This window comes from Solanum tuberosum, unplaced genomic scaffold (assembly GCF_000226075.1).
Source record: "Solanum tuberosum cultivar DM 1-3 516 R44 unplaced genomic scaffold, SolTub_3.0 scf00070, whole genome shotgun sequence".
NCBI lineage: Eukaryota > Viridiplantae > Streptophyta > Magnoliopsida > Solanales > Solanaceae > Solanum > Solanum tuberosum.
In genome coordinates this window covers 1,528,519-1,550,152 of record NW_006238996.1, presented here as the reverse complement: position 1 = coordinate 1,550,152, position 21,634 = coordinate 1,528,519, and the positions used below count along the sequence as shown (strand labels likewise).

Genomic DNA, 21,634 nt, shown 5'->3' with positions numbered 1-21,634 from the left:
ATAGTCATTCATACCATTATCAGAAAACATAAATCATTACGAGAAAACGAAACATTCTGCTCAAATAAGTACCACTGAATTTCTCATCCAAGTATTCCAATGAGTGTTGAATTTAAATCTATTTTTGGAAGATGATGCAATTAAGAGATAAATAGAAAGGGGGCAGAACAAAGGAATGAACTGTTAGTTTTTAATAGAGAACAATTAATTTTAGGGTTGAGGACCAAAACAATACCCATTTTACATGAAGGATATTTCTATCAGTGGTATATTTAAACACCAAAATAATTCAATCCCCATACATGAAGGATCATTTTGACCATTTTCTCGCCCGTAGATGATACGATACTCCACTGGTTAAACGGCGTCGCCCGGCAGGAAAAGCTTTGCTCAAAGTCCTAAAAAGTCGAAGACATAAGGAGGAGGATAATGCAGAAGCTCACCAGAAAATGGAGAAAATCTCCACGAGAATCTCATTTCGACGAGGACGATAAATTCTCTTTGCCAACTCGCGACGAAAATCGTCCCATTGATTCCCAAGGTCATCCATGGCTTCTTTAATCTTTGTTAGTAAAAATCCTCAATCTCTAATGAATTAGGATTTTTTTTTTATCTGTTTATATTTGATTTGCAGAACAAGAAGAATTGGTTCGATCTCTCGAGAATGTTCAAACCCAGCAATCTCTTCTCTGGAGGGTACATCTAAAATTTTACAAATTTGGAATTATTTGCTTTTTAGCTTGTCTTATTAACCTGTTTTCATGTCATGCAGGGTGTGTTCTCAGGGCTACTCTCGTGTTATGTGGCTTTTCTCCTATACTCAGTCTATCAACAGGCCTATTATCCCTGGGAATTGGTATTCCTCTGCTCCTTATACAGATGTATTTCACCTTGTATCTTGTCAATAGTATGCAAGAAGCAAACAAAAACCAAGAGTTAGTGGGACAAACGGGAAGGTAACAAGCAGTGGCGTAGGCAAGATTAATGGACAAATGAATAAATCATTGTACTGATGTCATAAATAAAACACATTTTAGATCATACTAATATAACATTATTCAAGTGTTTGTATGGTATAAAGCATGTGGCAGGTGATAAGTATATTAAGTGGATTCTGAGGTATGAGAATGCTGATTTGGCCATAGAAAGTGATGTGTCGTAACCAATTGTGAGAAAATAATTTTTTTTTGAAACTAGTAACATTTGTATTTCATTTAGTACTTAGGTAGTACTGAAAAACCATATTGTGAGAAAATAATTTTAGTATGGAAATGTATTCACTGGAAAATTTATTCCTCCATACCAAACAAGGAGCCTTTTTCAGTGAAATGAAGATGATTTGAATAGGAAGAGTGCTCAAGTATGAGTGCCGTATGACAGACTCATGAATTATAACAGTTCCTTGGTCATTACCAATCATTATCTGGCCCATTCATGTAGCTGGTGCCCTGAAATCAAGCCTGTAGAGCATGGATTCATGTGAGCAACTAAATCAAGCTTAGAGAACAGGAACATTATGAACCCTGAGGGAAACTGAGGCTTCAGTAGAAATTAATTTTTAATCAAGAGGCTTCACTGGAAATATATCCAGTTTAACTGAGAAATACCATGTACACAGAAGAAATGTCTACATAGTTTTTGTTTTGATAGAGAGTTTTTGGTTTAGTTGTTTTCCATTATTTATTTTTGATAACCAAGAAATATTCAAGGGCCAGTGTTACACGGTTCAAAACTTGATGAATAATGGACCCATCCCTATGCCTTACTTAAATACCAAGCTTCGTACATGTTGTACTCTTACTAATAGATCAAATCCATGGGCATTAATGAGTAACACCATTCATGTTTATGAATATGTCGAGGATTTTTTAGACTCTTCTACTGAAATGATTTGCAATATAGTTCATTGGGGGAAGCCGAAGAGCTTTGAGCTCATCTTTGTTCTACCAGTGGGATTTGCTTGCAAAGCATTCCTTTTAAAAGGTTTAGTGTTATCATTTAGCTTTAATGCGAGTTCAGAGAATGATGAGAGGAGAAATATTATTATTTTGAACTTTTGTATTGCTTAACTATTTATTTCTTTTTTTTCCCGATAAGGTTCTTTGCCTAGTGGTCAATGAAGTCTATTGAGAACCAGAGGTTTTTTTTTGTTTGATAAAGGTAACATTTGCATATCAATCATCAGCTCAAAGCTGGTATCCAAAAATTTACATTATATCCTACCTCCACTCTTGTCTATTTGGCATAAACAAAAGATAAAGAAAAGAAAGAAGAAAAAAGAAACTATCCCTAGATCCTCCTTCATCTTTATAAGGACCCTAGAATGTCTACAATAGCCACAAGGTCATCTATATACTCTGAACATGAGGTTTCAAGTTCAAATCCCAACAAAGACAATATATTAGGTGATTTCTTCTATCTTCCCTATCCTTGTAGAGATTTACCAAGTACTTATTGCCAGTGAGAGGTGACAAGTATCTCATGGAATTAGCCGAGGTGCGTACAAGCTGGCCCCGACACCACGGCTATATAAAAAAGGTTCTTTACTTCTTCACTATTCCCAATTACTAGACTTTCCATATTGAATCATTGATTATGGTCATAGGTCTAAAGTAATAAGTCTTGTTTTAACTCATTAATTTTCAATAGCACTTTTGTTAGCTTATTCAGTTTTCTTCATTTTCACCTCTCCCACTAGCCCGAGTGAAAACGTAAGGGTGGACCTCAGGACTGGAAACAGAGAACTGAAACTACAAACTTGACTTATAATAAACTAAGAATCCTTCAAGTAGTTTGGGTAATCTGAATGCAGCCATCCAAGAAATAGATGAACAAGTAGTCTAGAAGCAAGAGTACAAGCACTAGAAGCTTAAAACAAAATCTTAAAACCTATGATGGATTTTTATAATAATAGTTCTAATACAACTCTCTCTCTCTCCACTAAGGCAGCCACCATTCACACCACCGGAGACCATCAGAATTGGTCTTCTAACGTCTCTTTCTTTCTCTCTATGTGCTAAAGCATCAATTGCTCACCATCGGTGACCACCTCTTTCACCGGTTACAATAGATAATCTCTTCATACTTCTCTCTTCTCGACCGACCCCTCCCCTCCTTCTCGATGTGGGTAAGATCCGACCGGTTTCTGGTGACTAATTTCAGCAATAGATTTAGCCGGAATCCATCAAATCGACCAACAAAACCAACCAATACCCAATCCCAGTGATTTCTATCCCTTAATCTTTCTTTTCTCCCCCCCATTTGGTATATGCGTTGTTACTTGTTTTGATTATTTTGCTTTTGCTTTGTCTAATTTCGTTTTCACTCTTGCTCATAGATTGGAATTTGTTTCAGTTGTGTCTTTAGGTTTACTAAATTAATTGTCTCTTTTGATTATTTTGTTAGAATTTGTTTCAGTTTGTTTGTGCCTTTAGATTCTTACTTGCTTGCCCTTTGAATTCCTTCCTTATTGATCTTGGCCTTTAGGTTCTTGCTTGTTCTTTACTATTGATTCCTGCGTGTTTAGTGTAAACCCTTGACTAGTTTTTATTTGCTTTAGGGAACGATGGTAGACTAGGGTCATGTTCTCGGTTGGGGATGGAGGCGAGGGTTAGGGGTGGTAAGTGGATTAAGGGAGCTTCTAGATTGAGAGTAAGTTCTTGGAACATAGTGACCTTAACAGGGAAGTCCATAGAGTTAGAGTTTCATAAATTATGGACTTATAGAGTTGTCCTCACTTCTAGCAACTACCTCATCACATGTTTCATTTATAAGAAAAAAGGAAAATTTAGCAGATTCTTAGTTTTGGCCATGGTTGATTTGAAGACCAAGCACTGTTCTTGTTACGGGAGCTGGTGGCTGATTCAATAAATTTCCATTTTGGCCTTTTGGGCTTTCTTGATTTACTTGCAGTCGTTCACTCCACCTCCTCTTTTTTGTATTTTCTTAGTGTTTTCAGTTGAGTATTCATAAAGATTGTGTTTGGTTGTGGGTTTCTCTTTTTTTTTGGAAGTAAGAAGGGTTTTACTAAATTTATTATGTTATATTTATTTTCTGAAAATTTTAAATGATTTTTCCTCTTCCACTCTACCTTCAAGAGGTAGGAGTAAGGTTTGTGTATACTTTACCCTCCCCAGAACCGACCCCACCTGTGGGATTACATTGGTTATATTGTTGATTTTTCTCCTTCCATTAGTTTTGGTTTAAGATAGGTGGCTGGGTGGTTCTCGACTTGGGGAAGCTGATGGCATTGCAGGTGTTGTTGGGAAACGGAATTCGGGTGTGATGGATTCTTTTGGTGTAGTGTTGCAGGAGAGGGTAATTTGATGGGGTTTATGGTGGAATCAAATTATGGAAGCAAGAATTATTGGGAGGGGGTAAAATTGGGTAAGGGTAGTGAGGTGGCACGCCATGTGGCGTCAACCTCACACAAATGCTAGGCCACATAGGATTCAATAGTTGGGTCCTTGCCATGATAGACCTCCATTAAAAGTAGGGGCATATGTGATAAATATAGTAAAATTAGGAGTATATTTGTTCGAAAAGTATAAAATGTATAAGACGTTCACTTTTTCCCTTAATAAAAGCCTCGGGCTAATTCTATGAAAGCACTTACTTTCAACTGAAGAGGTGATTGTAAATTCTAAAGAGTACAAAGTATTGTCAAGTATCTACTACATACAATAACGTCCTCATTAATGCTTGCTAATTTCTGAATTTTTATATGATTACCAGCGATATCATGCTTACTTCATGTATGAAGTTGACGCTTGGACCATCATTGCTGCAGGTTTGTCTCTTTTACTATTTCCCTCTTTTCTTTGGCATTGCAGCTTATTCATTGCCTAAAAGATCAATTTGAACATAGCACCTGTTTCTGATCATAGCCTTGTGTTATCAAAAGCAGAAAGGGCAAAAAAGCTCTAGGTTTCTTGGGGCTTTAAGCGCAAAGAACAAATAAAGAGTGGGCTTTAATGAAAAAAGGCGCAAAGGGAGAAAAACAAATATAAATATGTATGTTTAATCCAAGACTAATTCTTATAAGCCAAATCCAAATATATGAATAAAGGAATTGATTTTTCTTTTTAATGATAAAGTGAAATATCAATTGCTTAGTGTTGCCTCTTCAGAAGAGGCTCATTAGCAAGGAAAATTATGCCTTAAAACCTTGATGACAACACTAAAGTGCACATTACGCGAGATGAAGCGCTCAACATGTTTTGAGCTTTGCTTCAGGGCATGAGAGCGTCTTTGACAACACTGTCATGCCTACTGTAAATTTTCTGCAATTTTATTCCTTTCTTTCTAGGAAGACAAGCCTTGTGATACATTGGGCTTTATTATGACAATGGTAAAATTATAGAGGGTTATGGTGGATTATACATGATGTGGCCCATAGTATTAAGGTTGACAACAATAGACACATAGATACCCTTTGTGTTATTTTCATCTCATTGTTCACTTGTTTATTAACTCAATGGTTCAGTTAAATCACTTCAGTAATTTATGAATAAATGGTACTCCCCGTTCCAAATTATATGACTCTTTCTATTGCAGGACTTCCCAAAATGTTAGATATTATTCTTGTGAGAAATATAAGAGAAAAATATTATGTATTGTGTATCTACATCATTACACTATGCCTACTTATAGGCACTACATTACAAACCTTATCCAAGTAGGATTCTCCATACTATTCCTATTCTAACACTTCCCCTCAAGTTGGTGCATGATAACGTTCAACTACACATTTAAATCAATGCGTAGACAATCATTTGCAATATATAACCCAACTAAGTGTTGGAGTCAATTCCACTGGGAATGGTTGAATATAATTCGCCTTACAATGTGTTTTGTCTCACTAGAAGTTTGTACATTTATACAATTTATGCATGAAAGTAAGGGGAGGGGGAGGTTTGAGTAACAATTTGAATGCAAAATCTGAATGATTACTTAATCACTACAAGTTAACAACTGCAATCTTAGAATAGGGTTTTATCACAAGTGTGTGGAGACTCTTAGGAGTGTGCTAGCATGAACTATAATCTTGCAACTTGGGTATTGATAATTGCTAGAATCAGTTGAATGTCATCAAGTAAGCTAGATTATAGATAATGATAGCTATTTGTCAATCAACTATCACAAATCATATGGGTTTCATCAAACCCCAACATGTAATCCATTAAAACCAATCTAACACTCTAATTCAACTAAACTATTTCAAGTTTCAACTGTCAAACGAATTCAATCGAGTCATTATCAACTATCTTTTCTCACTCTAATGTCCTTTCGCTTGCAACATGAGAGATCTAAAATAAATTAGAGTTTGCAACCTCAAATTCTATATGAGAACATAAAGAGACAACTGAACCCAAATCAGTTCAACATTTAATAAGCAATTAAACAACACCCAAGTGTAGATTAGTCATTCATACATTGCACACCCCTAAGAATAAGGAATTTTAGCTGTTCATGGCATGAATTAAAGATGATATACCGAAGTTATCAGCCATAATAGCTACTTGTGCTGAATTCCTAAATAGTTGAATCTTCAAAACCTTCAATCAAAAGAAGGTTCCTCAAAATCTCCCAATACAAGCTTCTTCCTAATGGTAAGGTTTTTTTTGCAGAAAAGGTACTCAAAAATTTAGAATGTAAAAGTTGGTTTTCTCTCACTTCAAAAATCTATTTATATATTCAAGAGATTCTTCACCAAATTGCTCTTCAAGTCCAATCGGTGAACTCGAGCTAGCTTGCCTAACTGTTCGGCGATGCGCCGAATGGTCATCTTCCTCGCTAATCTGACTTGAAAACTTGATTCTTCCTTTAGGCTACTATGCAATTCAGCGATGTTTCAGTCCTTCGCCGAATCGGTTTGGCGATGCACCGACTGCTCTTTGTCGCCAAATTGAGATGAACTTAGGGATATGAACTATTACTTTCGGCGATCTGATTTCCACTCGGTGATGCGCCGTGTTACATTGGCGATGCTCAATGTAAATTTTGCCTACTTCCATCTTTTTGGCTTCTTTTTTATCTCTTTCCACTCCATAATCTCCCATAGATGAAATATAATCACATTATGATCAGAAAAGGATATAAATGGGCATCGAGGACATTACTTTTGATGAAATAGCTATTTTAAATGAGTCGTAAATCTTCGACTCATCAACACCCCAGCTTTAACTTTTACTTGTCCTCAAGTAAAACATCATATCAATTAGCTCAACAAAGATGTCTACAAAAAGTGCTACTTTAGAGTTAGCATGCAAGTGTTATCCGAATGACCTCAAGGATCATTGGATTAGCTCTAAAGTTCACAACTTCCAATTATGCATTATTGCATTATAAGCTTCAAGCATTGACTAACCATTATCAATTAAAGCAAATGCTCACAATAGCTCACTAAGATGCAAAATTATGCTCGACAAATGTACTTGAGTGTCTTCACACAAAAAATGATCCCCTGCTCTCACAAACAACGTGCATTTTATCATCCAAGGATCACAACAAACACTCGTACTCACAAAGAGAATAACATGCATGTGTTAACCCATAAGCTTGCTCATATTTTCCAAACGATCAATGAACTAGTTCTCGCGGGATCAAAAGGTCTTTCATTGGCTTGTAATGAGGTTATTGGGAAAGGTAGGAATTTTTTTTGATTAAAGTGACACTACCTTCTTGAAGCATTATCACGACTCTTATATTTCACTACTTTTTAAACACAAAACATCATTCAAACCTTCTTTGATTTTTCATGGCCTCAGTGATGGGAACCCTTCCATTGAAATAACAGAACTGTCTATGCAACGGGCTCAGTCTGGTGCTCGACACCCAACTCTTCCTCATCAGTCTCGGAGGCATCTACATCCTTTATCACTCAAGGCTGTACAACACTAGTCACAGTAGCCAGAGGTACCTCCATATGTGTATCCTCGAGGATACTAGTATCAGTCCACAAATTCAAGATATTAGTGGATTTCAACTCATCCACATCCTTTTGCAATTAAGTAATATCATCCTTAAGGCCAACCAATCAACACCTATACCAATGCTATGTTGCTGCTTACGCTCATCAACCCTAGAAGCTAACCTATCAATGTGCTCTTCGTATGCGTGCTAAGTCTTCCTATAACCCTGTATCTCCTCCCAGAGAGGTGCAAGGGCACTCAATCGCTCTATTAATCATGATGGGTACCTGAGCCTTCAAACAGGAAGCTCGCACATCTGTTGAATGTGCTATGTGAGCCATCTTCAGGTTGGCTGCTTGAGTCAACATTGGCCATAAAAGGAACACTTGCTTTTTGGCACAACTCAATAATGAGGCATGGGAATGGAGAGAAGTCTGATTTTGTTGTGCACGCATTGCGATCGTGAAGCAATAATCATCCCCAAATTAAGTTGCTCCCGCTCGATGATCGAACCCAACAAGTGGTGAATAATAGACTCATTTTGAGATGACATCAATGAGCTATAGATGAATCCTAGCCAATATCGCACAACCACAATTATGTCCCTCTTCTCAATCACCATACCCTCTGCAATCCATGGAGGAGTGGCATCACTCAACAATGGGGCAAAGCCACCCCCTCAACTCATCCAAATTGATTTTGTTTTTCAACACTAAAACTCTTGAATATAGAAAATACTTTAGAATGATCTTTCAGAAAATCCAATTACATCTTGAATAATCATTATTGAAACTAACAATATAACAAAATCACAAGGTTGAACTAACTCTACTAGGACCCCAAATATCAAAACTAATGAAAAAAATTTGAATGACTATGTGGAAAGGTAGTGTGGGTGTGTTTCCCAAGTTGATACAACTCATAATCTAATGTGGATAGACTAGACAAACTCGACACCATCATCTGTAGCTTGGATACACTCGGATGGCCCATACATTTGTGAATTAGGTTTGAAGGATTTGTAATGGAGCATTTTGTGGAGGAATTTGGAGAGGTAAGGTCGTAGAGGCCTTGTGATTCATGCCCTCAGCCCTCCGCTAATTGTCTGTCTCGTACTGCGGTCATACCTGTGGAAAAAATCATCAAATAATGTCATGGCACAATGTAGGCATGCGTCACATGACTAACAGATGCACAATTAAAAGGACAATCAAGGACATAAAGAACATAGTTTAAAGTGATAGAGGACAAGGGTTTAGCTTGTCAACTCCTTTTGGTTTTGTCTAGATCCCATTGGCTAAAGTATTTGTAGGAAGAGATTGTGAATAAACAATATCGGACAAAAGTGATTTGTTACCAAAAATACGATCAAAAGCACCCAAATACACGACCCATGGTCCAAAATTTGTAGACTGTGAAACATAAGCAAGCAAACGAGGCTGCTTGTGGGGATGTTAGCTTACTTGCTCAATAGTGAAGGAACTCATTATATTCTGTTTGAGGCTTTGAGGAATATGAGCATTATAAGGTGGTCGAGAAGGCTGAGCAACCGAGGCTACTTGAGGAGATGTTCGCTTACTTTCTCGATACTAAAGGAACTCATCATGAAGAGTAACATATGTCACAAGTGTGTCCAAGCCTATGACAATAACTACAGTTAGGTCGAGATCTTCCAAAGCGACCTCCTCCTCGTTGACTCTCCATAGCTTGAGATGTTCGATTTTCTATGGTTTGAGATCTGAGAAAAAAGGAGTTAATGATGGATGATGAAACCACTTTGTGATGGGATCGTAGAACTAGAAACAACGTCGCTCTGTGCTCTTGTTGTTTTTTCACGTTCATAGTGACTAACATCAACCTTTCAAATCCCTGTGACTGCCTGCACCTAGCCCAAGTAAGTAGACATATTGGATTATTGTTTCTTTAAGTTGGTCATTTGAGATATCACTCATAAAAACGAGATATGTCATTAGTGTATAAAACATAAGCCTTTTCCCAAATTGAATAACATGTCTGGAATGGATGAAACAAGGACATCAACTTGGAATCAATAGATCGTCGTAGGAGACTACATAATTAAGCATCAACCTTCTCCCATTGTGCTTTGGCCTTTCCATCTTCCTCAATAGCCTTTGTCTTTTCATCTACCACACTATCATTGTTTGTTAAGTGATCTTGGGCACGTTGACCCTTGCATCGCAACTCAATCGATGAAGCCCATGCTAAATAGTTCTAACTTCCCATTAATGGTTCTGAAGTGATCATAATATCAACTCCAAAAGACATTTTGTGAAATCAGAACTTTGTAGCCTAAATTCTAGAAATCTTTTGCTAGAGTCTGGAAAAAGGGTGTTGGTATAAGCTTACTTAACAAGTAATCTCTTGCATGGTTGTAACCCCCTCCTTCATTTGGAGGGGCACAAGCTTTAAATTATTTTTGGCACTACTGGAAACTTCTGTTGACCATGTTTTACCCTCTGAAAAGTAGATAAATGGAAAATAAAACCAAAAAACAAAATCAATGAACAAGGGAACTGACTTGGTGACCTCAGATAAGGTACTGGTAATTATTAAAATTATTTCTTGGTTAGGGGTGAAAAAGCTTTTAAGCAGGCTAGCATTTGATTATTTCTTCCGTTGAAAGACAATTGTTCCTATTTCATAAAGAGCATGTCCTGCAGATGATTATTTTGGCAATAATCTTAGAGGATCATTATTTTTAGTCTTAAATTTGCTGGAAAATATATTCTATCATTAGTAAATGAGAAAGCAGTTTTTAATATTTCATGGCCTACCGTGCGCACCTGAAGGGTAGCAGCTGCAGGTTCCCTTGTCACTAAAAGAAATATTTCACAGCCTAATTGTTGGCATTCACTGGAAAAATTCTCAGATTGGGCAGCTATTATGACGTGCTTAATGACCATAAAGGGCTTATTGCATGAATCAAAACATCATAGGAGGTGGCTATGGTCTTCATTCTGCTTTGGCATGATAGTGGCAGTGTTTTGGTTGCATCATATGCTAAGGTGAGCTGCTAATCACAATAAAGTTTTTATTACTTCTAATTATGGTTGTTTAACAGCCACTTTTGGGAATTGAAACTACCTAAACAACTGAAATTAAAGGAGTAACCAAATGGAGACTTTAATTTTGCCTATTGCATTCCTACAAATAAGCTACCACCACCCCCTTGCCCACCACATTTGTAATAGTTCCAGTTTCTTTTTCTTCTAATCATCATTCCTTTTTTTTATTTTTTTATTTTGATGACAAGGAAACCTGCCCGCCGCTACCCTTTGGGTGCGCACAGGGTAAAACTCCCGCTCCTATGCAATAGTTCGCAAACCGCATAGGAGAGGTAACCTGCACTAGGCAAGGCCGGTGCGACGAGCTCGACCTAGAAGGCAAACCCTTTGCTTTCGCAAGCAAGGGGTTTCGAACTTGAGACCTCCAACATGGAAGTCCCAAGCCCAAACCACTGACAACTAGTCTTTGGCTATGTGTTTTGTGCTTGTACCGCATATCAATGAGTATACAATTTAAAAATATCACATGCATATAATTGAACATTATGTTGAGTTATGAAAATGATCCTTTATTTTTGGCAAATAATTGGACGATTTTATTCACAAAGTAACAGTTGAACAGCTCAAAGAAGGAGAAAAACACAAAACAAATCAAAACTGCAACTAAGCAACAAGTTCCAGTCCTTACTAACTAACTACCCTGCTACATCAGCTAAGGGTAAAAATTGAAACTATCTAACTTTTGTTTACTCTCAGTCGTGTTGCACCTTGAACATGCACTTCATGTACAATCTGCTTGATCACTGCTTCTATACTCCTCTGCTTCTGTTGAAAGATCCCGGTATTCCTTTTCCTTCCAAATCTGATATGTAGCACAGGCCAGGCACATTCTGTATACTTCTGCAGCTGCACTATTGCCTTTATAGAATGAGATAGTCCCTTGCAACTCTTCATACCACTCCATGGGATGCCTTGTTATTCCTTGCCAGCCTAGTACCTTTCTCCAAATTGTTGAGGAGACCACACACTTCAAAAACAAATATGCCACACTTTCATCAGCTTGCTCAAGGTATGGGAAGAGGAAAGTAATAAACAAAGGGGTCTATACTATTACTGTTCAATTAGCTGCAGTTCAACTAAATTGTCGCTGGTACCCCACAACTTTATATGAACCATATTGCAAAATAGAGAGGCTATGGTGGAAAATTGCAGCAACTAGCAGAGTATGTGCAGGACATTTGGTGGTGTGTGAATATCATAATAAATATTACATGGTATTGTACAGAAAGAAGAAACAACAACAGGCTCACAAGGGATATGCTCGGATTTTCAGATTTCATTGACGACTTGGAGCTCATAGATCCTCCCCTCAGTGGAGGATCCCGCTCTGACCCACCATCCTGGTAGGAATTGCCAGATTTACAGTTCATGAATTCTTGTAATACTAGTTCTTTCCTCTGACGATGGCTACGAACTGAACTGTCAAGATTTACAGTTTACCTGGACAAAAGGGGATAATCAACAGATCTCTTCAGGATTCGATATGTTCTTATTCTCAACAAAGTGGGACGAGACATTCAAAAATATTAGACAAGCTGTGTTGCCCAGGCTTTTTCTGATCATACTCCCATTTCATTACAGTGTGGGGAATGGGGAGATTCAAAATCATATTTCAAGTTTGAAAACTGGTGGTTGGGGGTTGAAGGGTTCACTGATAAAGTGAAGTCTTGGTGGTCTTCTTTGAAGTTTATGGTAGACTGATTACATCCTTGCAAGCTGAAGCACTTAAATGGAAACTAAAGGAATGGAATTCTACTAATTTTGACAGCTTGAGGAAGAATAAAACTAAGCTCTTGGATCAAATGTCAGAACTGGATAGCATTCAAGAACTTAGAATTGTAAGTGGAGGAATTGATACCTAAGGTTAGCTTATTCATGGAGATACAGGAGAATGCAATAATGAAGAGATAGCTGGGAGACAGAAGTCAAGGTTGCTATGGCTAAAGTAGGATGATAGAAACACAATTTTTTCCCCAACAAATGGCAAATGTTCACAGCTTGTAGTAAGTTGTGAACGTGTAGAAGATCAAGTGGCTATCAAAAGGGAGGTAGTGTCTTTTATCAAAAGTTATATGATGAAATTGAAGATTGGAGACCCGATTCACCTGTCTGAAATGCCCTAAAATCAATGTGGAAGAGTAGTAGTGTCTACAACGGCCATTTGAAAAGAACAGGAGATATTAGACTGTATCAAGAATTCAAGATGTGTGCTTAATAAGACACCAGGGTTCATCAAGAGTGACCTTATAATGACACACTTGGAAAATTTCCACTCAAGAGAAATTTTTGAGAGAAGTTTTAATTCGACATGTGGCTCTAATTCCTAAAAAGAATGGGCTACGGAGCTAAGTCATTTTTGACCTATCAGCCTAATAGGAAGTGTATACAATATTATCTCCAAATTGCCTATAGAAACTCCAAGAGACTCAAGAAGGTGATACACAAGCTGGTGGATAGCCATCAAATGGCATTCCTTAAAGGTGGACGGATAATAGATGCAACATTAGTAGCTAATGAGTGTGTGGACACCCGAATGAAAGAGAGGAATCCAAGAGCTTTGTGCAAACTAGATATCAGAAAGGCTTATGATCATGTAAATTGGGCCTTTCTGATTAAGAGGTTTAAGGATATGGGTTTTGGTAACAAATGGGTCAACTGGGTCTTCTTCTGTATCATACTGCACGATTCTCAATTTTGTTAGATGGAGCACCTTAAGGGTCTTTTTCCTCCCGAAGAGGATTGGGATAAGGGGATCCCCTCTCACTTTCTCTTCATTATTGTAATGGAAGGGCTAAAAATTTGCTAAACCAAAACAATTGGTTAAGAGGTTTCAATGAAAAAAGCAACATGGAAGTTTCACACTTTTTGTATACGGATGATTCCTTGGGTTTTCTTGACTCTAAAGTGGAGTAACTTGGGCATTTGAGACTCATTTTAGCAGTGTTTGAAGCGATGTCTGGGCTACAGGTGAATTGGAGGAAGATCTTGCTTTTTCCAATAAATGGCGCAACAGGAATTCAGGCTCGCTGTCTTGCTACTGTCTATTTAGGCATGCCCCTGGGATTAAAAACAAATCGCAGGAGATGTGCGATGGAGTTCTTGAAAGGGTTGGAAAAATGATTGGCTCGGTGGAACTGCCAATATCTATCTCTGGATGGTAGGATGATACCGGTAAACACAGTTCCTTACTCATTACCCACTTACATGATGTCATTATTCCTTTTGGCTACAAAAATTGAGAATAGACTTGATTCTTTGAGGAAGAAACATCATTTGGCAAGCTAATAGAGATAAGAGGTCCTTTCATTTAGTCTAGTGGAAAACTCTCACCATTATCAAGATGGATGGGGGCTCAGGCATAAGAAATTTGAGAATGCACAATATTTTTGTGATGAAATGGTCAAGTGGAAAACTCTCACCATTAGCATGATGGATGGGGCTTAGGCATAAGAATTTGAGAATTCACAATAAATGTTTATTTATGAAATTGTTGTGGAGATTTAGTTTGGAAGAGCAAGCATTGTGAAGGAGAGTTTTCAGGGAAAAATATGGAGAAGAGGTTAAGTGGTGCTCAAGAAAGGTAATTCTGCTTATGGTGTCGGTGTATGGAGGTCTATTAGAATTTTCTGGCCTTCTCTTGTCAATAATGTTAGGATAAAAGTGGGCAATGGGAGAAACACTTCTTATTTGGAATGACAATTGGATTGGGCCCAATGGACCACTAAAAGGTCTTTTCCTCTACATTTTTCAGCTTGAATCAACAGTCCGAGGCAATTAAGTCTGGGAACAGGGGTAGAATTTAAGCTTTTGAAGTCTGTTTGATGACTGGAAATGAGTAGAATAGCTGAGTTCTTCAAAAATTTGGATGATTTTCCCAGGTACAACAGCTAATGAGGACATATTAATATGGTAGAGGCATGGAAAAGTGATTGCACAGCACAGTCAAGTCAGCATACATATTTCTGAACCAAACTGGACAGCAGGGGGATTAATTGGCCTTGAAAACACATTTGGAGAGCAAAGATTCCTTATAAGGTGGCATGTTTTTCATGGTTGGTTGCAAAAGAAGCATGTTTGAGTCACAAGACAATTTGATGAAAAGGGGGTTTCAGTTGTGTTCAAAATGATTTGTCTGGGAAGGACTCATAAAGCATAAACCCTTTTTTTTTTCTTTCTAAAAAAAAGAGAGCATAAATCCTCTCTTTTTACAATGCAGAGTTACTGATCTGATGTGGCAACTATTTCTGAACATGGAAGGAATCAAGTGCACTATGCCAAAGTCTACTAAAGAGCTGCTGGAATGTTGGAATAACACTATTGGAAATGTCAAACAAAGACAATGGTGGCAAACAATACCTGCCTGCCTGTGATGGACTGTGGTAGGAAAGAAACACAAGGTTCTGAAGGAACCTACAACTCAGTACAAATTATTAGGATGAACTATTTGCTCTAATTTTACTTTTGGTGTACTGAAGAACTCCTAGATGATGCTGAATCCTTAAGGGCCTGTTTGGAAAGCCACCCTGATAATTGGATTTGGTGTAATTGGGTGTAATTACACTGTCTGTCCTGTTTGGTTGGACATGTAATTACTTGGTCAGCAGGTAATGGTGTAATTGGCAAGGGGTAGTGCCGGCAAAATGAGCCCATATTTTGGTAACCCGCCCATATTTTAATGGGTTGGGTGAATGACTTTTTACATGGGTAAAATATGGATTAGCCAAATGGGTTAAGGTTCTAACTTTTATTCACTCAAAATTCATGATATCACAAAAGAAATTTGTAACTTCTCTTCCTTTTTATGTTCTTCTATAGAAATAATTATTTTTCTCTATAATTAAAAATGTGAAGTCTTTAGCCCTCCAAAAATATATATTTTAAATGTACATTTCTTTTGTTAATTATAATTATATATTTTTATTTGTTTAATTTTATATTGGATAATAAATAATAGTGTAAAATAAGCAAATCATGTATTAGTATTGAGTATTGACATTGCTTAAAGTGCCTTAAGCATGTTTTAGTCTTAAAATGCAACTATGCATTTACTTTGAAATCAAAAATATTTTCCCCTTGTTATTACATAAATTTATTTTATATTGAAAAGTTAGGATTTTTTTTATTTTTTTTTTACTTTTATGATACAATAAAACTAAATGAAGCATTTTCAACATTTTTTTTTTTTTTTATAACCGAGAAATCCGTCTGTGACCCATCCTTTGGACCAATCACAACCTTCTAAACTCGGTGGATAATGAGCCCGCCCCTCTACCCTTCTCCACTTAAATACCGGGCTTCGCTTGCATGGTGTGGGGCTTGAAGAAAAGACTAAAATTTTTTCTCCATGTTGAATTCTTAAGTAGAGTACTATTTAATCATGAAAATATGGGTAAATTACCCAACCCATTTGTTACCCAATCAATTTTTACCCATATCAAATATGGGCGGGTTGAAATTGACCCATTTTCAACCCACCCAAATTTGGCCCAACCCGCCCATTTGCCACCATTAGCAGGGGTAATTACACTCTCCAATTCACAGGGAGAGGCTGTGAATTGTTGTTTCTTCTTTTTATTTCTATTTTTATTTTTTTGTTTAATTTTTTTATTTCTATTATTTTAAGTTCTTTTTTATTTTTATTATTCTAAAAATTTCTAAATTTATTTTTTATTTTATATTATTATATTTCATTTTCTTCTCACTCTCAACCTTCACGTGATTCTATGCAATTTTTTCGTATTGTCTATTCTTTATGCCATGCTTATTTTCTCATTAGCATAATTTTATTAGTATTCTAATTTTTAAATTAAAATAGAATTTATTGTTAAGTAAGGTTATAGACTTACGTTTTTTTTTTAAAAAAAAAACAAATCATATTTATGTAATGCTATGTTGAAATTTGCAATAAGAGTTATGTTAAATTTTTTGTTTTGAATTTATAACTTATGTTATATTTTCAGTTTCATTTGTTTTTGTAATATTTTTTTTGAGAAAGGTAACTTGTATTATAAACAAAAGAATACATAAGGAGTATTCTAGTAATATTTACATCCAAAAGTTGCAAAAATCAAAGAACTCCTATGGAGGTCATAAGAACTCTAAAATACTAGGAATATTCTCTGCATCTTGAGGATATTCATGTTTACTACCAAAAAAAGAAAAGAACCAGGCAATTCAGCTTCAAATTCTGCATAGAGCAACTCTTAGTTTTTAAAACATCTCTGGTTCCTCTCCATTCCATATAGACCACCAAATGCAGGCTGGGACAATCCTCCATCTCTCCATGTGTCCTGATTGATTCCCATCTCTGTTCCAGCAAGCTAGAGCTTCTTTGATGTTTCTTGGCATAGTCCAACTGATGCCCCTTAAGTTGATGAAAATCTGCCACAACTTCGCAGTCTCTCTACAATGTAGAAAGAGATGATTTATTGTCTCGACCTCACATTCACAAAACCAACACTTGGAACAGATTTGCATGCCTCTTTTCATGAGGTTGTGTTGAGTGAGTGCAGCCTGATTGGCTAACAGCCAACTGAAACATGCTATCTTGACTTTCCAAATCATCTTCCAAGGCCATCCACCTATATGAGTACCAGGTCTTTGTGAGCTTCTATAAGCCGAGCCAACTGAAAATCTGCCTTGCTCATCTGGATTCCAAAATAGATTGTCCTCATTTGTGTTTAGATCTTTGCACTGCCCTAGAATGTTGAGTAGCTCAACTATTTTATTGACCTCCCAATCATTTAGATGTCTTCTAAACCTTAGATCCACCCTTGATTATCTCTCATTTCTCTGATTGTAGCCTCTTTTTGAAGGCTCATGTTGAACAAAATAGGGAACCTATTTCTCAAAGTCACCTGATCCACCCATTGGTCTTCCCCGAACAAAGTCCTTCCACCATTCCCTACCTTGATTTTGCATTTGTTAAAGAATTTGATCCATAAATTTCTGATGGATCTCCATACTCCAGATCCATAGGGTTGTGTGGACAAGTTGGTGATCCACAAATTCTCCATTCCAAACCTAGCCTTTATTGTTTCCTTCCAGAGAGCTTGTTCTTGTGAGGCGAATCTCCATAACCACTTCATAAGTAAGCTTTGATTATGGATTTTCAGATTCCTAATCCCCAAACCTCCTTCCTTTTTGCTGAGAATGACTTGGTCCCACTTCACTAGATGGAATTTATGATTATTAGGATCACAATTTCCTTGCCACAAAAAATTCCTCCTAATTGCATCCATTCTATCAATCACATTTGCAGGCATATGGAAAACAGACATCATATATGTGGGTAGAGCATCTAGCACACTGTTGATGAGTGTGACTCTTCCTCCCAAGGACAAATATTGACTTTTCCAGTTCACCAGCTTCTTCTCACATTTTTCTAGAATGTTGTTCCAAATACCTTTTGACTTGCTCTTGTCACCCAAAGGCTTGCCAAGGTATGTTGTGGGGAGATCTCCTACCTTCCCCCCTAGTATATTGGCAAGCATGTTTATCCTAGGCACCTCATTGACAGGAAAGATGAAGCTTTTACCCCAATTGATGTGTAGGCCTGAGATGGCTTCAAAAAGGATCAGAATTACTCTCAAGTACTTTAGTTGAGAGCTGTCTGCATCACAAAATATCAATGTGTCATCAGCATATTGTAAGTAGGAGATGGCCAGACCTTAGTCTGTCATTCATATTAGCATTGAATCTTCTTATCCATCCTCTTGTTTGGGCTATTCTGAGCATGTCATTTAGGCCCTCCATCGCCAGGATAAAAAGGAAAGGAGATAAAGGATCTCCTTGTCTCAGTCCTCTCTCTCATGAGAAAAAACCAGAGGGGGCACCATTTATCAAAATAGAGAACTTCACTGTTGCGGTGCAAAACTTAATCCATTTTAGCCATTTTCCTCCAAAGCCCATGTTTTCCAAGGACTTCCAGAGGAAGCCCCAATGCAAGTGGTCATAGGCTTTTTCAATATCTAATTTCCATAAAATGCCTGGCACCTTACTGTTCTATCTCTCCTCCACACATTCATTTGCAATCAAAATTGCATCCATGATCTCCCTACCTTTTATGAAGGCCATTTGTTGGGCATCCACCAGATTATAGACCACTTTAATATTGAATTCACATTGCAAGTCATTTTTTAATTAGACTTGATAGATTATCTTTTTGTCAAACATTTTAATAATTTATGACATTTTATTTATATATTAATCTTTTTATCAAACATGCATTTAACGATGTTCGTAGAAACTTCATACTTTTAGTTTTTATGATCAATTCAATTGAAATATTATAAATCAATTATTTTTCATAATATTAGTTAAGAACATATGTTTATTAATTAATATATTTTCAAAAAATAATATATATCTTACATATTTAATTTAATATCATTTATAAGGTTTCTTATTTGTCTAGTATAAATTTTAAATAATTAATTTTTATTTTTAAAATTTAATTTAATATAATTTTATGATTGCAATTGTGCATCCAAACAAAACATGTGTAATTATACTATGGCATCCAAACATGACATGTGTAATTACTGAGGCAAACAAACATGTTAGTGTAATTACTAGGCTGATAATTACTACCCTAGTAATTACACCAATTTCAATTACCAGGTGGCTTTCCAAACAGACCCTAAGAGAAATTAATCTAATATTGGTAAGAAGAGCAAGGAGATCTTTTCTCTTTCTTTAGGAATGTAAATATGATCTGCACATCCTTTGTGGAGCTGATATATGTATAAGGGAAATTTTCATTAACATTCCTAGAAATAAATTGAAATGCCATGTAAAAATCATCAGAAAATCTAAGAAGAATCAATAAGGTTAAGTAAAGAATTCTACAAAGAGAAAAGAAACTCATTTTAGTAGCAAAATCTAATAGATCATATCCAGTAAAAAACGCAATTTTGTTACTCCTTTCCCTCAACAGTTTCAAAAAATTGGTATGTGAAAGGCAACACAGAATTAAATACAACTCTGATTAAGGTGCAACAAAGAAGGAAAGATGTTTTTGTCTTTTCTAGTACTCTGCCGTTTCACCATTGACAACCTCCTTGAAAAATTTAATTGTAAGGAAAAATAGATGTTTCCATTACAATGGTTTGATTAAGAGAAGATGGAAGTAATTCTAAGGCTTTGGAAGGCTGCAGTAATGCAATTTATCAAGGAGTTGAAAGGGTGCAGCCATGAATCAATGCAACTTTATCATTTACTTGGTCTACTTTAGCTATCTTCCCGCAATTGCCTTTTCATTTACCAGGAATTGATTGTAGTATAAAGTTGTAAGTTTATTTATCATTTATTAGAAGATCAAATTTACTTTTTGGTACAAATATTTTAGAAGAGTTCAAAAGAAGTGTAGCATGGTCGTCCCAATTTTATTGTAATTTTGGTGATTCAACTTTAGTTTTAGAGATTTTTTACTTTTATACTATGATATGATGATGAATCCTACTTATCTGTTAAAAATTGCCATCATATTTCCTATTATCGTTGATATGCCTGTGTTGTATCACTTCCGGCATATCCATGTAATAAATAATTGAATGCCTATGCACCTATGTCATACACTTGTCGTTGCCTGCATTCTTCAATTTGGATCCGTGGGCCCTACAAAGCTGTTGTTTTGACCTACATTTTGCAGGTTGGCAAAGTTTAGATGGGATGTTGTATGGCTACCATTAGGTCCCATTAGGTAAGCCTGCTCAACTGTTTCCACATTCTTAATTACTCCTTTTGTTGAAAAACTTGCATTGATCTTTGAAATTGCAGTGGAGCTGGAGTGTGCATTTACGTAGAGTATTTACTAAATGTGTCATCTGAAGAAGTGAGGAAACTTAGAGGATATATGTATGCATATAAAGCCAGGTAAGAGTGCAGATGATGTATGTATGGGCCCTTAATGCCAGTTAAGAGCTTTCCCTAATCGAATTTTAATACTCGTCTAGTTCCATGATATGATTGCCCCCTTACTAATTTTCTTGGTGTACGATGGGAAGGGGCTCAAACTAGTGGCCAGAGCTCTGCTTTCCCCCCACAAGGGGCTTATATATGTTATGTTTGATATATTTCACTGTAAATCTGCGTTCCTGGCACTCAGAAATATATAGTCTTTGGTGGAGATTTTTTGTTCTTTTGGCTGTTTGAAAATGTTAAGAATGCATGTAAATGTTTGATTGGGAGGAACGTTTTATTTCTCTATTATGGACAAGTGCTTTTGTTGGGACCCTCCTTGTCAGCACACCTTCTCCCCTACGTTCCCCTTTTGCATTTTTTTCTGTTTTCTTTTTTCTTTTTTCTTTTTTCTTTTTTCTTTTTTTACAGACACTCTATTGTAACACAATTCACTCACTTTTTTTTTGTTTGGTTTTCCATTCGGTGTTTAGTACCCATATTGGAGTCCAACTAATTTAGTTTCACGCTAGATAGGGTTCTATTTTGAGATAGCTACCCCTACCAAGGATTTTTTCATACTCATGACTCGAATCCGAGACATCTGGTTCCACTGTGCCATATCATTTGGTGATCAGTTCTCTCTTTCACTTGTTTTCCATAGCTCTTTTTTTAAAATCCCATCTTCCATTGTATAAAATAATGGATTGAAAATTTGTTTCACTTGTTTTTCCA

The 21,634-nt window shown here is 36.5% G+C and overlaps 1 protein-coding gene across 1 annotated transcript; it reads left to right on the top strand.

The window, feature by feature from the left end:
- The first annotated feature begins 240 nt into the window (after window positions 1-240).
- On the top strand, window positions 241-21,211 carry LOC102581175 (uncharacterized). The gene is made up of 7 exons (XM_006345586.2): window positions 241-541; window positions 635-696; window positions 773-856; window positions 4,735-4,789; window positions 10,804-10,939; window positions 20,652-20,702; window positions 20,780-21,211. Exons 1-7 carry the CDS (start codon window positions 430-432, stop codon window positions 20,877-20,879), a joined length of 600 nt encoding a protein of 199 aa, XP_006345648.1. The 5' UTR covers window positions 241-429; the 3' UTR covers window positions 20,880-21,211.
- Window positions 21,212-21,634: the final 423 nt, after the last annotated feature.

Excerpts from the sequence above, each read along its gene's own strand:
- LOC102581175 (XM_006345586.2), top strand. The coding sequence starts at position 430 with ATGCAGAAGCTCACCAGAAAATGGAGAAAATCTCCACGAGAATCTCAT. Across the intron at positions 697-772 it reads AGCAATCTCTTCTCTGGAGG|GGTGTGTTCTCAGGGCTACT; the intron begins GTACATCTAAAA and ends CATGTCATGCAG. Across the intron at positions 20,703-20,779 it reads CTACCATTAGGTCCCATTAG|TGGAGCTGGAGTGTGCATTT; the intron begins GTAAGCCTGCTC and ends TTGAAATTGCAG.